The 14,077-nt window shown below is 38.8% G+C and overlaps 1 protein-coding gene and 1 long non-coding RNA gene across 4 annotated transcripts; both read left to right on the plus strand.

Annotated features, from left to right (window-relative positions):
• The first annotated feature begins 2 nt into the window (after positions 1 to 2).
• LOC106733604 (uncharacterized) lies at positions 3 to 3,656 on the plus strand. 3 transcript variants are annotated; one of them, XR_003547485.1, is made up of 4 exons: positions 3 to 88; positions 321 to 389; positions 2,686 to 2,750; positions 3,339 to 3,656. It is a non-coding gene; the product is annotated as an uncharacterized LOC106733604 (long non-coding RNA). The 3 variants fall into 3 exon arrangements; XR_003547486.1 differs by having other exon boundaries at positions 51 to 88; positions 318 to 389; XR_001369589.2 differs by lacking the exon at positions 321 to 389 and having other exon boundaries at positions 18 to 88.
• Positions 3,657 to 3,920: 264 nt separating this feature from the next.
• Positions 3,921 to 5,775, plus strand: GAPT (GRB2 binding adaptor protein, transmembrane). Its single transcript, XM_006166222.3, has one exon. The coding sequence runs from the start codon at positions 3,928 to 3,930 to the stop codon at positions 4,786 to 4,788; it is 861 nt and encodes a 286-aa protein (XP_006166284.2). The 5' UTR covers positions 3,921 to 3,927; the 3' UTR covers positions 4,789 to 5,775.
• Positions 5,776 to 14,077: the final 8,302 nt, after the last annotated feature.

The raw sequence follows: 14,077 nt of genomic DNA on the forward strand, positions 1-14,077 counted from the left end.
GTGAAAAAGAGGAACAACTTCTAAGCCAAGGCAGATTTACAACATAACCAAAAGAACAGAAGAAGGAGCTAGGCACACCGGTCCAGAGGTAAGTGAAAACCTGATTTAATGTGTTTGGGTAATGAAAAATGGTAAGAAATGAGTTCATTTAAATCCATCAATGCTTCTTTATCTCATTGAACAGTTTTTAGAAAAATTGCCTTAGATAGTTGTAGCAGGGAAAACCAGTTTACAAACGGAGAGTGATGTTCGTGTTTCTTTACAAGTGTATATGCTCGCAAGTGTATGATTCAACTATGCTGTTGCTCTTTTCCAAGCAGAAAGGTGGTGTCCGACTTCGAAAGTTCCAAAGATTGGCCAACGATTTGTGATGTTTTAAAGAATAATTAGTAGGTATCAATTGGACCTGTTTCAAAAATGAAAAATCTCTTTCCAAACTGAGCAAAGTGAAACTTATTGAAGAACTAAGCTATTAAAGAACTCTTGTTTTTAAAATGTTTTTTTTTCATTTTAATAGACCTTTGTTTATGTCTCTCAGTACTTTTACTGTGAAATTATATTAAAGAAAGAGAAAAAATATTTTTTCCTTGTTAAAAATCTTGTCTTTAGCTCAGTGAACATCTCTTAGACCAACAATTTCAATATTTGGGATGTACTGGAATGTCAGTCCTACACAGAACATCATAGATGGTAAAAATAAAGTGTCCTCTTGGAAACTGAGAGCGATTCATTACCTTATCCTCAGCTGCAGTGGGTATAATAGTTAGCCTCCCCCATCCTCAACTCTACTTTTATTACAGACTTAGTACCTTTTAAAAAGTTGATTAGTATTGGATCACCTTGTGCCTTACAGTTACAGCACCTGGGTCCTACATGGTCACTGTCCATGAGAGAGTCCCAGAGAGAGTGGTTTAAAAAACATGCTGGGCATGCATGCATATGTGCCCAAAATTCTGAGAGGACAATGAAAGAGAAAGGATTGCAGTGTGACCATTCCTTCTGGGGATATTTTCTCACTTTCTCTCTCTCTGTTTCTGTTTCTCTCCGGCAAGTTCACATGTCCTGTAGCAATTTCTTAAAGTTGATTCATTTCAATCAGTATTTGGAATTTATTTTATAAATTTACATCAGATATTCTGGCAAATAGTACTTAAGTAAGTAATAATTTTTACCATAAAACATCTTTTTTTTTTCTTCTTTTGGAGAGGTTTTTGCTATAAGGTACATGCACTCGCCAGAAAGACAGAGAGAGACAGAGAGACAGAAAGCGAGAAATCACCCGCCAAGGGGGCATGGCCACGCTGCAATCCCTTCTCATCCATTCTCCTCTTGGGATCTTGGGCACGCACGCAACACGCCTGGCGTGAGTTAAGCCACCGGGTCTGGGACTCGAACTGCAGTTGACTACATGAGAGTCCAGCGACATAGCCATTACGCTAACTGCTTGCCCCTACCATAAAACATCTTACAAATGATCTGTTCTCATCTCTGTCAGAAAGGAAAGGGGCTTTTCATGGTTCAAGTCATTTTCTAGATTTTGCCTTTGAGCACAAGCACTGCGTCTGGCTTATGAAGGAGGGAGCCTACATTTCCCAAATCTTATGTGGTGGATCATCCAGTTCTAGTCTCCATATTAATCTCTAAAGTTCCAAGGAAACAAAAAGATGTGTAGATCTGGCATGCCCATTCCTATATTTTGATCATATACATTTTATAAATTACTTCATGTCATATTCAATTTGGTAATATGAAATGCCAGATAAAAATTTGTACACTGATATATTACAGCTTTGAACAAGTTTATAAAAGTTCCTTACTGTACATGAATACTAACTGAAAGTAGGGCACTATTTTGTATTTTTTATTTTTCCACTTATCATTGCTATTGCTATCCTACAAGTAGATTTCTCCATTCATTAACATATAACTAATAAATTAGCTATTCTGTGGCCTGTACTGGTGATACAAGATAAGTAAGATATAATTCCAGCCCTCAAGAACCTCAAAGCTAATCAAGCTATTCAATTATAAAGACAGATGCCTTCAGTAGCCGCTCGTAGATATTTGGTAAGAATATTTGGAGGAAAATTTTACTTGAATCCTCACCAGCTGCTTCTTAGTTGTTAAGACAATTACCTAACCTCTTTAATTTTTTTCTTTTTTCCTCTATAAAATGGGGATAAAAATATTATTTATTACGGCATTGTATATAGAATCAAATAAGACAACCCATATAAAAATGTTTAGAAGCTGACCCAAAATAAGCTTTTAAATAAATTTTACTGATGATGACACTCAATAGATAATGCTCATCATCCCACAAGCACTAACAGTACAATTAACACTATATATGTGTAGGCTGAAAGCATATAGTAATGTTTTGTGGGTAAAATCATACTACAGCATCCAGCCTCACTGAACAATTAGTTCCCCTTTCTTTCCTCATCAACGACAACTACTCGAGAATCATCTTAATTGAATGAAAGTTATCTGTTGGAAACTGAAAGAAGACTAGTGATAGGAAGACTTTGGAAGATATTTGTTTTACTTTTCATGTTTTAAGTATAAACTATCACCTTTAGCAGATACATTCTGAGTTTTAAACTATCCACTTAAGCAATTAGATACATTTTAAGATGCAATCCTTCATTAATAACTATTGATTGAATGCCTTTTCTGTACTAGGTCTTATGCTATCCTCTGGGAATATAAAGATGAAAAGAGTTTCTCACGGCCCACCATTCAACCAGGTAGGAAGATACGTAATTCCCTGTTCCCCAAGGTGTCATGCTATGGTAGAGAGTCAACTCATTGAGATGAACTATATAGGCAGAAGTGACTAAGAAAGATATAAAGCCCCTGTCTACTCCAAAGGGGGCTGGGAAAGACTTCATAGAGGAGGTGATAGATAATGGAAGTAATTGCACTTGTATGCACTTGTTCCATTTCTCCTATTGCCTTCAGAACATTACCTTTCACTTGAAAATTGTTACCCTTATTGTCAAAGCATGCTAAACCTAAGTGTTAAAACCATTAGGGCTTGGGGAGGAACAGGTTCTTCTCACTCTTTCTCTTCTTTTTTTTTTTGGAGAGGTTTTTGCTGTAGGGTGCATGTGCTCGCCAGACAGACAGAGAGAGACAGAGAGACAGAAAGCGAGAAATCACCCCCCAGGGGGGATGGCCACACCGCAATCCCTTCTCACTTTCTCTTCTCAAAACATCTGGTTCTATATTCCATATTGAGAGTAGGAGTTTGCTAAATTCTGGTGTTTAATGTATTGGTAGGAATTTTTAAATTGTGTGATACAATATGCAATTAATATATTTTTAATTTATAGCAGGTTTCTGGATGGCAAATCATGCGACCTTCCTTTTTTTGAGTTTTCTATTCTGCTGTGATCTCCTACTAATTTGTGCTTCATTTTGTGACTCATTGATAGAAAAACAAGTAGAGTGGGATAAAATCCCCCCTGCTACAGTGCAATTATATATTAATGGCTGTAATGTGAACATCATCACATACAAAGAGAGCCATTTTCCAAAATTAAGTTTATTCAATCTCTCCTTTAATTGCATTGGGACTTTTCCAGATAGTGTTCTTTCAGATCTGAAAAAGAAATGCCTAAAAGACCTTCCAAACTCATTTCTGAGCAATACTAGTCTATGGAGAGGTTTTTGCTGTAGGGTGCATGTGCTCGCCAGACAGACAGAGAGAGACAGAGAGACAGAAAGCGAGAAATCACCCCCCAGGGGGGATGGCCACACCGCAATCCCTTCTCACTTTCTCTTCTCAAAACATCTGGTTCTATATTCCATATTGAGAGTAGGAGTTTGCTAAATTCTGGTGTTTAATGTATTGGTAGGAATTTTTAAATTGTGTGATACAATATGCAATTAATATATTTTTAATTTATAGCAGGTTTCTGGATGGCAAATCATGCGACCTTCCTTTTTTTGAGTTTTCTATTCTGCTGTGATCTCCTACTAATTTGTGCTTCATTTTGTGACTCATTGATAGAAAAACAAGTAGAGTGGGATAAAATCCCCCCTGCTACAGTGCAATTATATATTAATGGCTGTAATGTGAACATCATCACATACAAAGAGAGCCATTTTCCAAAATTAAGTTTATTCAATCTCTCCTTTAATTGCATTGGGACTTTTCCAGATAGTGTTCTTTCAGATCTGAAAAAGAAATGCCTAAAAGACCTTCCAAACTCATTTCTGAGCAATACTAGTCTACAAGGAATTACATCCGTCTGTACCTGTGACTTCATTAAAGACAACACCAAACTGCAAAACAGCACTGTTTGTGCAGAAATGCTAAAAAGCTGTGGAAACAATTCAGTGGCCATTTCTGTAGGGATCTTCCTTCTTTTACTCTTAATGGTCTGCGGAATTGGGTGTGTTTGGCACTGGAAACACCGTAACACCACACGATTTACTTTACCAAAGTTTTTGCAAAGGAAAAGCAGCAGAAGAAAAGACTATGCTAAAACACTGTCCTCAAGTCCCTACATCATTGACTCAAGGCATAAAACCTCCGTCGACAGCCAAGCCCACAGATCTGCTGTTGGGAAAATTAACATTCATGACAACTATGAAAACGTGGAAGTGGGTCCTCCTAAAGCTAAAGAAGAAATGGATAAGGAACTATATGAGAACACTCGGCAGTCTAATTTTGAAGACCATATCTATGGAAATGAGACATATTATAACTTCCAGAAGCATAGTGCTTCTGAAGTTCCTCAAGAAGAAGATATATACATTCTTCCAGATTCATCTTAGCCTTTCAAACTACTGAGTTTCATTAGCGGAGGATGAATATTCACTGGAGGTTTTACTGTACTGATGTCATTATTAATTAAGTTCTTGTCATTATTAATGACATTTTCCCTATGAAATTGTATGGTCTCTCCTCTATCTCCACTCTTCTGAGTCTTTTTGATATGTATCATTAGGAATTAGTTCTAAATATCCTCTCATCCTCCTTGCTCTGGGTAAAATATGTATTATGTTACATTGATTATCCCATCTAAATGTTGTCTGTTACCTGTTTTTTGTTTGTTTGTTTGTTTCTACCTTCACCAACTTTTTCTAGCTCAGGAGGACTGTCACCATCCTAACTAATCATCCTGCCTCTGATTTTCTGCCTGCTGAATCAATTTCCCACTTTGGTGCCAGATTAATCTTCAGAAAATATTCCTAATGGCCACTTCAGTCTCTTGCTTAAAACATTTGAATGCTTATTCTTTATTACAGACATAATGCTCATAATTCTAACTCCAGAATTCATAATTTTCCATTATTGATTCCAATTTACTCACCCAGAACCTTCTCCTACTAATTACTCACTTCTCTGCTTTCATCAGAATGATCTCAAAACCTTCCAAACTCATTCTTTCTCCTTTACAGGGCTTTGCTTGTCTGCCCTTGTAATCTTGCCTCCAGTCATGACTTCTTCCACAAGTCTCTGGATCATTTCAAATCCACATTTACCTTTTTGTTTTCTACTATCCCATAGATTCTCTTACCTGTTCAATTCTTTGGGTGTTTAATCACATGAAGGTTTGCTATGGCATTTCATTACTTAATGTTATATGAAAATCCTTAAATTCCCAGTTAAACAGAAAGGAACTGCCTCATTTATATTTTTAGACTCAATGCTTACACCATCACATGAGGCACTAAATACTTGTTCAATTGACAAGAATTGAATTGTATATTTTGCTAAGTCATTTTGAAAAAAATCTAATAAACTCTACTATTTATCTACCAAAGGAATATTTATTGTGTACCTTTTAACTACCTATTATTGTGCTGTGCTCATGGGGAATAGGGAGAGGGGTTTTTCATCAATAGTAAAAAGAGAGACATGTGTCCTGAACACATATGAGAAGACTTGAGAAAGTTCATAGAAAAGTAAAATTGAAGTATGACTTTATTTTGGTGAAACAACATTTTGTGAAATCCATGCTTTTTTCATAATATGTATTTTCTATTAATTTTAAGACCTCCTTCCCCCATACATACTGTCTAGTAGAAAGTAAAGGACAACAAATAAGCAATCAAACAAATACTATGCTCATTAGGAAGCTAGGTTATCTCATCTCTAAACTCACTCTTTTATATGTTGTTTAGAATTGCTGGGCCTGGAACTCTGCAAACTACAGTTTTCTTTTGCAGGTGGATCTAAAATATATTGGGCTCTGCCAATGGGACTGCTAAGGAAGATTGGAAGGCAATAGGAACCAAAAGGGATTTGCTCCTTCTTCTTGTTGTCCCCTGTACCAGCCAGGCAGCACCATTCCTTAAAATCTGAGAACCAAAACCCCAGGCCCTCATCAGAGTTCCTGTGGTATCAGCAGAAGACAAATGGCACCCTCCAAGTTTCTGGGTCTGAGCCTTGCAGCGCTGCTCCATGGATGTTCTGATAATCCCCTGCCCTAAGGATGCTAGCTACTTTCTGCAGCTATTATCTGTGTGGTTTCTTGGTGTCTCTCTCTCTCTCTCTCTTTTTACAATGTGCCAATACCTGTTTAGCTAACTCTATATTAAATTCTGTTTGTTAACACAAACTGATGCAGTCTCTATATCCCCAAGAGGATCCTGAACCATGCAAATAAGAATTGTAGAGATACTAAAGGAGAAAGAGAGAAAAGAAAGAAAGAAAGAGAGAAAGAAAAATAAATAAAGAGAAAAGCTTACTAATTTTTGAGAGCATTGGGATTGGGTAAGAAAGAGGAATTTAATTTTGATAAGATTAGGTCAAAGTAGGCCTCTCTGAAAACACACTTAAGCTGAGTCTTGAGAGTAAAAAAGAAGTATCCATGCAAAATGTGATGTGAAGGGTGTGGAAGGATAACACTAGAATGTAAAAAGTATCTGAGACATGGAAAGGTTTACAGGACTCTGGGAATGTAAAGAAAGTCATTCTGGCTGGAACTTCCTGAGGAAAGTTTGAAGTGACACCTGAGGTGACGGAGGGGATAGTGGTAGATCTTTGCGTGTGTTTTGTCTCTGTTATTGGTACAATTGGACTCAGTTAAGGGTGATCATAACATTTGCATTTTTAAAAAAGAATTGTTTATTTAATTTTATTATTATTATTATTATTATTTTTAAATTTGCTGTAGAATGCATGTACTCACCAGAGAGATAGAAAGTGAGAAAGCAAGTTACCAGGTATAGGATTTGAAACACTGTCAGCCATGTGGGAGTCCAGTGCTTCAACCATCACATCACCTGCTGGCCAAACATTTTGCCTTAGGGCTTGTGTGCTTTCTAGAGAGGGAAAGTGAGAAATCACCTGGGGAGAGGAGGGAGATAGTTATGTCTTAATTCCTTCTGCTTCATTCTCCTTCTAGGATTTTGGTTACTCACGCATATGTGCCTGGCATGAGTTTTAAGCCTCCAGGTCCGGAACTTGAACTTCAGTCTGCCATGTGGGAGTCCAGCAATGCAACCACTATGCCATCTGCTAACTCCAACATTTGCATTTTTAAAAGAGCTAATAGGTAGAGAAATTATTAGAAAAGAGGCAAAATGAAAGTTAGGTAGGACATTTAAGAAACTTTTGTCTTTAACTTAGACTGGAGTGTCTGCAGTGCAGATAAAGACATTGACAATGCTGCCTTGCTCTTCAGAGGAAATGGTAGGACTTACTAAAGAACTCCATGAGTGTGTTTGCTGGGAGAAAGGAAGATTAGGGGTTGCCTGAAAGAGAAGACTTGAGAATAGCCATCCTATTTCTGACTGGTGCAACAGAGGTGATGGTAAAGTACTTTAATGAGTTGTTGAAGACTTAAAGAAGAAATGAATTTGGAGGCTTGAGCAGTTAGGAATGAGTTGGGCTGCCAGTAACATAAAAACCAGACTACAATGGCTTAGATGCTTGTAATTTCATTTATTTCACATAATAAAGAGACTGAAGATAAGCATCTACTGGCTAGCAAATCAGTTTAATGATATTATATAGGAAGACCCAAGCCTTTTTATATTTCCCTATCATCCTTAGTATTTTGGGTTTTTTTGTTTTTTGTTTTTTGTTTTTTGGGGGTTTTTTTTGAGAGGTTTTTTGCTATAGGGCACATGTGCTCGCCAGACAGACAGAGAGAGACATAGAACAGAAAGCAAGAAATCACCTCCCAGGGGGGATGGTCACTCTACAATCTCTTCTCCTCCATTCTCCTCTCAGGATCTTGGGCACACATGCACGTGCCTGGCATGAGTTTTAAGCCACCGGGTCCGGGACACGAACCGCTGTCGACTATGTGGGAGTCCAGCGACACAGCCATTACGCTAACTGCTGGTTCCCCTTAGTATTTTAACATACATTTTCTTCATATATATTGCCTCATGACCACCGTATGGTTGCTGAATCTCCAGACCTTACGTTTATGTTCCAGTCAGCCATGAATAAGAAATAAGAGGGAACGAGCAGCACTAAAATATTTCAGTTTACAGTTCATCGACAAAACTTGTGTCACACAGACACTACCTGGTGGAGGAATGGATGGAAAATTGAATTTTGAACTTTGATAGCCTCATAGAGAGAAAATGGAGGAAAAAGGAGATGTAAATAGAATTTGATGCACTCAACTCATAATATTGGGTTGTCAGAAAAGTCATGACATATATTTTCAAATGTGTCATGATTTTTCTGACAACCCAATACTTGCCACAGGAGTTACAATGAGTTAGAACAGTTTATTTTGACAAGAAATATGTCCTGAGAACCAAGTAAAAACATGCAGTTTGGTGTTATATATATATACACTAGAATTTTAGAGGAGACTGAGCTCAAGGGCCATAAGTATTTAGGTGGTATTTGCAGAAATAGGAATGGATGTGATCACTTGGGAAGATACAGTATGGAGCAAAGAGTAGGGGATCAAAAAGGAAGAGGAGAAATACAGAAGTTCCTCCCAAATTGTCACATCTTAAGGGTAGATTAATAAGGAGATTGTAGCAAAGAAGGCTGAAAACGATAGGCCAATGAGGAAAGAGGTAAATTGCTATGATCTCTAAGAAGAATGGTTGATAGGATAAAATACATGACATACTGACACTTCTATTATAGTTAATGATCCAATGTCAAAAACAAAATTTCAACAAACTGAGTTTAAAGATCAAATTAGATTTTTTTTTTAAATGTGCTATAGGGCACGTGTGTTTGCCAGAGAGAGACAGAGAGAAAAAGTGAGAAAGCCTCCTCCCCTTGCCCCATCCCTGGGGCACTGCAATATCACACTGCAATATCTTCTCTTCTACTCTCCTCTCGAGGTTTTTGGACTCACACACACGTATCGGGCATGTTTTTCAAGTCACTAGGTCTGGGACTCAAACCTTGCAGCTGGCCATGTGGGATGTAGTCACTTGGCTGGCCCCAGTTCTAACTGGATTTTATTAGTGATTCATGAATCTGGAAGCATCTCATCTGATAATTTAGACAGGTGCTCTGTTAAACTTAAGAGAACTCTTTTATAAGACAGCTTGAGAAGGAACAAGAAATCAGCATAATACAAAAAAAGGGGATTGGTTAACACCAGGTTATTCCAGGTTACTTTTCTTGTAAGGGTTGACTCATAAGAAAGAGGAGACTTTCTAATAATGCCAACTAAAACTGGTCCATTTGAGTATTTAGCTATGGTTTCTCAGAAGATCACATCAAAAACTCAGTTTTGGTTTGGTGAGAAGAACTTTAGCGCGAGTAACTCCATTTTGGTTTAGTCTTTTGAGACCTAGTGCAGGAACTCAATTTGAATTGATGGCCTCTCATAAATTATATTTAACAAGAGACAGGGCATTTAGTCTTTTTTTTTTCTTATCTTTTATCAAAAAAAAACAGTAAAAGGCTGAATAAAAGAAGGACTTAGTCAGTGATCCTTCACATAGTCCTTACTCTGATTACATTTTTAAATGAATTATAAGTTTTTTATCCATTGAAAAAAACCTCTCCCTCCTTACCTTACTGGCAATTCTTGAGGTGGAAGGGTCTGAGAGGAATAAAGGAAATTGTCATTCAACTTTGTTCTTTTTCTCTACATAGTCTCCATTGTTCATCCCTTCTCCTATTCCCACTTTCCTTTCTCTCTCCCTCATTTTCCCTCCCTTCCACTTGAATCCTCCTCTTCCTTTCTCTGTTTCTGTCCTTCTCTCCTCTTCAAATATCTATCTCCTATGTGAATCCATTGCTAAAACATTTCTCCACTTTCTTAAAATCTCAAAAGTAAAACTTGTCTATGAGAGATAAAAGATAATAAAGTTAGTCTACATCTACCAAGAAGAGTGGTTTGTATTTGTGTTATATTATTAGCAAAAGGAACCACACGTACACCACAATTGAAAGAGGAAGGATGTTGGGGGTGGAAGAAAGGAGACAGCAGCATTTAAATATATTGGGTATGACTTTGCTATATACTCAGGGAAACGAAGGCGTGTTCATATCCTGTGACTTACAACCAGTCTCTGTAAGAGTCTGGCCAGCCTCCAGCAAGAATGAGTACCTGGCTTCCGGACCTCGCTCTCAGCCTGCAACTTGAAACATTTTACTGCAATGTGACTTCTACCTGACTTCTCAACTTATTATTATTTAATTGCCAAGAGGTACATGTGTTCACGAGAAAGAGAAAGGGAGAGAGAAGGAGAGAGAGAAGGCAGCCCCCATAGGGTGTGATCATAATGCAAGCCTTTTCCTTCCACTTCTCCACCCCGTCAGAATTTTGGGTACTCATGCACATGTCCCTGGCTCAAGCTGCCAAGCCAAATTAGCCATGTGGGATTTGGGTCCCTATGCCCAGCACTTAACCACAACATTATGAGATCAGCCCCCAACGTGTTACTGATCTTCACAGCAAATGAGACTTACTTAACAACTGCTTGGAAGCCTTGCTTTATGACTTCCCAATTACTGGTCAGACCAGGTAGAACAAGAACACAAACTATCAGGCACTTAGATCATTGGGGTAGTAGTTGGAACATTGGGCTCCATGGAAAAGAAATAAAATAAATAAATCAAGAAGTGGACAGCAGCTCAGACCCTGAGTCACAGTTGGTAGTTCAGTACAGTATACTGAACTACAAGGTCAGAAGCCAATGGCTGACTGTGGACCAGTTGACCTGAAACATGCTGTGTACACATGCATATGCCCAAGATCCTGACAAGGTAGAAGGCTGGGGAGTGGGGTGCCAATATGACAAGCCCACATCAAAGGAGCTTCTCTTTTTCTTTCTGGTGATTGCACCCATATTCTCTGTCATAAATAAAATAAATGAACTTTAAAAAAGAAGGGAGAAAATAATGGCTATATCTATGCTATTATGGACTAAAGGTTGTGTTCCTCTGAAATTCGTATGTTAAAGCTCCACCTCTCAATGTAATAGTATTTGGAAAGAGAGCATTTGAGAGTCAATAAAGTTTAGATGAGGTCATAAGTGGACTTTTCCTAATGTAAGTAGTGGCATTACAAGAAAATAGAATTTTCTGTTTCTTTCTAACATTGGAGGATATGACAAGAAAGCAGCCACTTGCAATCCAGGAAGAAAACTCTCACCAAGAACTCAAACTGCCAACACCTTAATCTTGAACTTGTCAACCTCTAGAAGTGTTAGGAATGAATGTCTGATAGAGCCACCTAGCCTATGGTATTATAGCATCCCAAGCAGACATACTTTTTAGAAGCTTATATCAATTAATTGATTGATTTTTAAAATGTATTTGCCTATTTCTTCCATCAGTGAGAGAGACAGAGACAGTATGCCCAGTAAGATCTAGATACTGCAACCCATCCCCAGCCTCAGCCAGCCTCAGGTCAGGGGCATATCCAGGGATGTCTCTGGATGCAAACTAGAAGCTTCCCAAGTGGGTTAGCCTCATAGAGCAGCATACATCAAATTTTATTGCTGTGTTACCACTCGGCCCTATTTTTATTTATTTACCACTTTGCAAGACCTCCTCCCTAAAGCAATCTAACCAGCAAGATCACAGATGTGCTCAATTACTTGCAGCATGTTCAGGTTACTATGGATGGGGTCCAAACCTGAGCCTCCAATATGGCTCCAATATCACCCTACTACCTATAGAACTGCAGCTGGGTCTCGAGCAGGCACACTTTTAGCTGTTATTCTAATCCACAATAGCTAGTCTTTTGAATTTAGGGGGTCAATCTACCATGTATTCTTTAGTGCTTACCTTATATAATCACTTTGCAGCATTGTACTCTAACTTACCTTTTCCCTTCTTACCTTCCTGAAAAGCTTTCTTTTTCCTTATATTTTCTATGATTTTTCCTCGGGCTCTCAGCTCCTTCTCTTATTACTGTTTTCCTAGGTGACCTGGTCACTTCTATGTGAACTCTTCCATGCTGATTTATTTTTGAAGCATTTGTCCACTTACGTTTAGCACCTACTGTTTACTTTTATCTGATACCCTTCAGATATCTGAAATTCAGCATGGGTCAAAGTAATGAATAGAGGTCAAACTTTCATACATCTCAAAAATAGAGGTGGAATTAGTGGTGGGATAGAAGACTCAGAGATGAAGGTAAGATATCCATTGCATAGATTACTTGCTAATAATTTAAAAAGCTGTCAGTTCAAAATGTCCCAGTGTTCAAAACATGAGTCACAAAGCATGATAGTGTCAGTATACCCTGTTTGGAAGAGTTGCATCTTGGGAACCAGCAGTTAGCGTAATGACTATGTCGCTGGACTCCCACATAGTCGACCGCGGTTTGTGTCCCGGACTCGGTGGCTTAAAACTCACACCGGGCGCGTGTGCGTGCGTGCCCAAGATCCCGAGAGGAGAATGGAGGAGAAGGGATTGCGGCGTGACCATTCCCCCTGGGGGGTGATTTCTCGCTTTCTGTCTCTATGTCTCTCTCTGTCTGTCTGGCGAGAGCACGCGCCCTACAGTGAAAATCTCTCCAAAAAAAAAAAAAAAAAGAGTTGCATCTTCAACATCAATGTCTGGCTCAAATAAATAAGGTTTGTCTATGTGATCCCCAGTCACTGAAGTCAGATGGTATTCCATTTGCAAGAGAGTGGATCTTTTCTGCTCTTCCCTGCCTTCTGAGTGGTGAGCTCTGAACTGCAGCACTGTGTATATATGCTATGCTATAGCAAGAAGAGGTCCTGGGCTTTCAAGGTAGCGGGCTAAAGGACTTGTTTCATAAGTACAGGTACACGGCTCTGAGTACCAATTTATTTAGTTCAACTCTTTTACTTAGTACTTCTTTGAACAAATAGGTTTTCACTGATACCCCTCTGAAGATGGGATGATTGCAAATATATCTTGAATGAAAACAACTTCTGGTAGATGCCTGTAGTGGGACAGACTAGAGGTTGCAGAACATCAAGGTTATGGTATTTTTTTTTTTCTTTTTACTTTTTTTTTTTTTTGGAGAGGTTTTCACTATAGGGTGCGTGCACTCGCCAGACAAACAGAGAGAGACATAGAGACAGAAAGCGAGAAATCACCCCCCAGGGGAGATGGTCACACCACAATCCCTTCTCCTCCATTCTCCTCTTGGGATCTTGGGCACGCACGCACACATGCCCGGCGTGAGTTTTAAGCCACCGGGTCCAGGACGCGAACCATGGTCGACTACATGAGAGTCCAGCAACATAGCCATTACGCTCACTGCTGGTTCCCAAGGTTATGGTATTTCTAACAAGTGGCTTTAATGACTAAAAGAGTAGTGATCAGTTATTAAATGCCTATGATGAATCATTCGCTGAGAGGGCATTCAGCTGTGGAATTGGTAGGTAAGGGATGGAGAGACACTATCCCAGCACTCAGAGGCTCACAGTCTACAAAGGAGTTCTGATATTGGTAGAGACTACTGAAATGTGTCATGACAATGATATGACAGGAAAGCACATGATGCAATGGAAGACCGACATCAGGTGTGGGGTTAGGAAACCTTTCCTGAAGAAAAGTAACACCTGAACTGAGACCTAATGGATAGGTAGGTGATGGCCAGGTAGAGGCTGGGGACTGCACATGAGGTCCCAGCAAATAGAATGTGCTAAGAACTTGAAAGAAGATAAACACTGCTTGATCATGGAGTACAAA

Source organism: Tupaia chinensis, unplaced genomic scaffold (genome assembly GCF_000334495.1).
Source record: "Tupaia chinensis unplaced genomic scaffold, TupChi_1.0 Scaffold144180_1, whole genome shotgun sequence".
Taxonomy (NCBI): domain Eukaryota; kingdom Metazoa; phylum Chordata; class Mammalia; order Scandentia; family Tupaiidae; genus Tupaia; species Tupaia belangeri.

Bases quoted from the DNA above. Each gene is read 5' to 3' on its own strand.
- GAPT (XM_006166222.3), top strand. From the start codon at position 3,928: ATGGCAAATCATGCGACCTTCCTTTTTTTGAGTTTTCTATTCTGCTGT.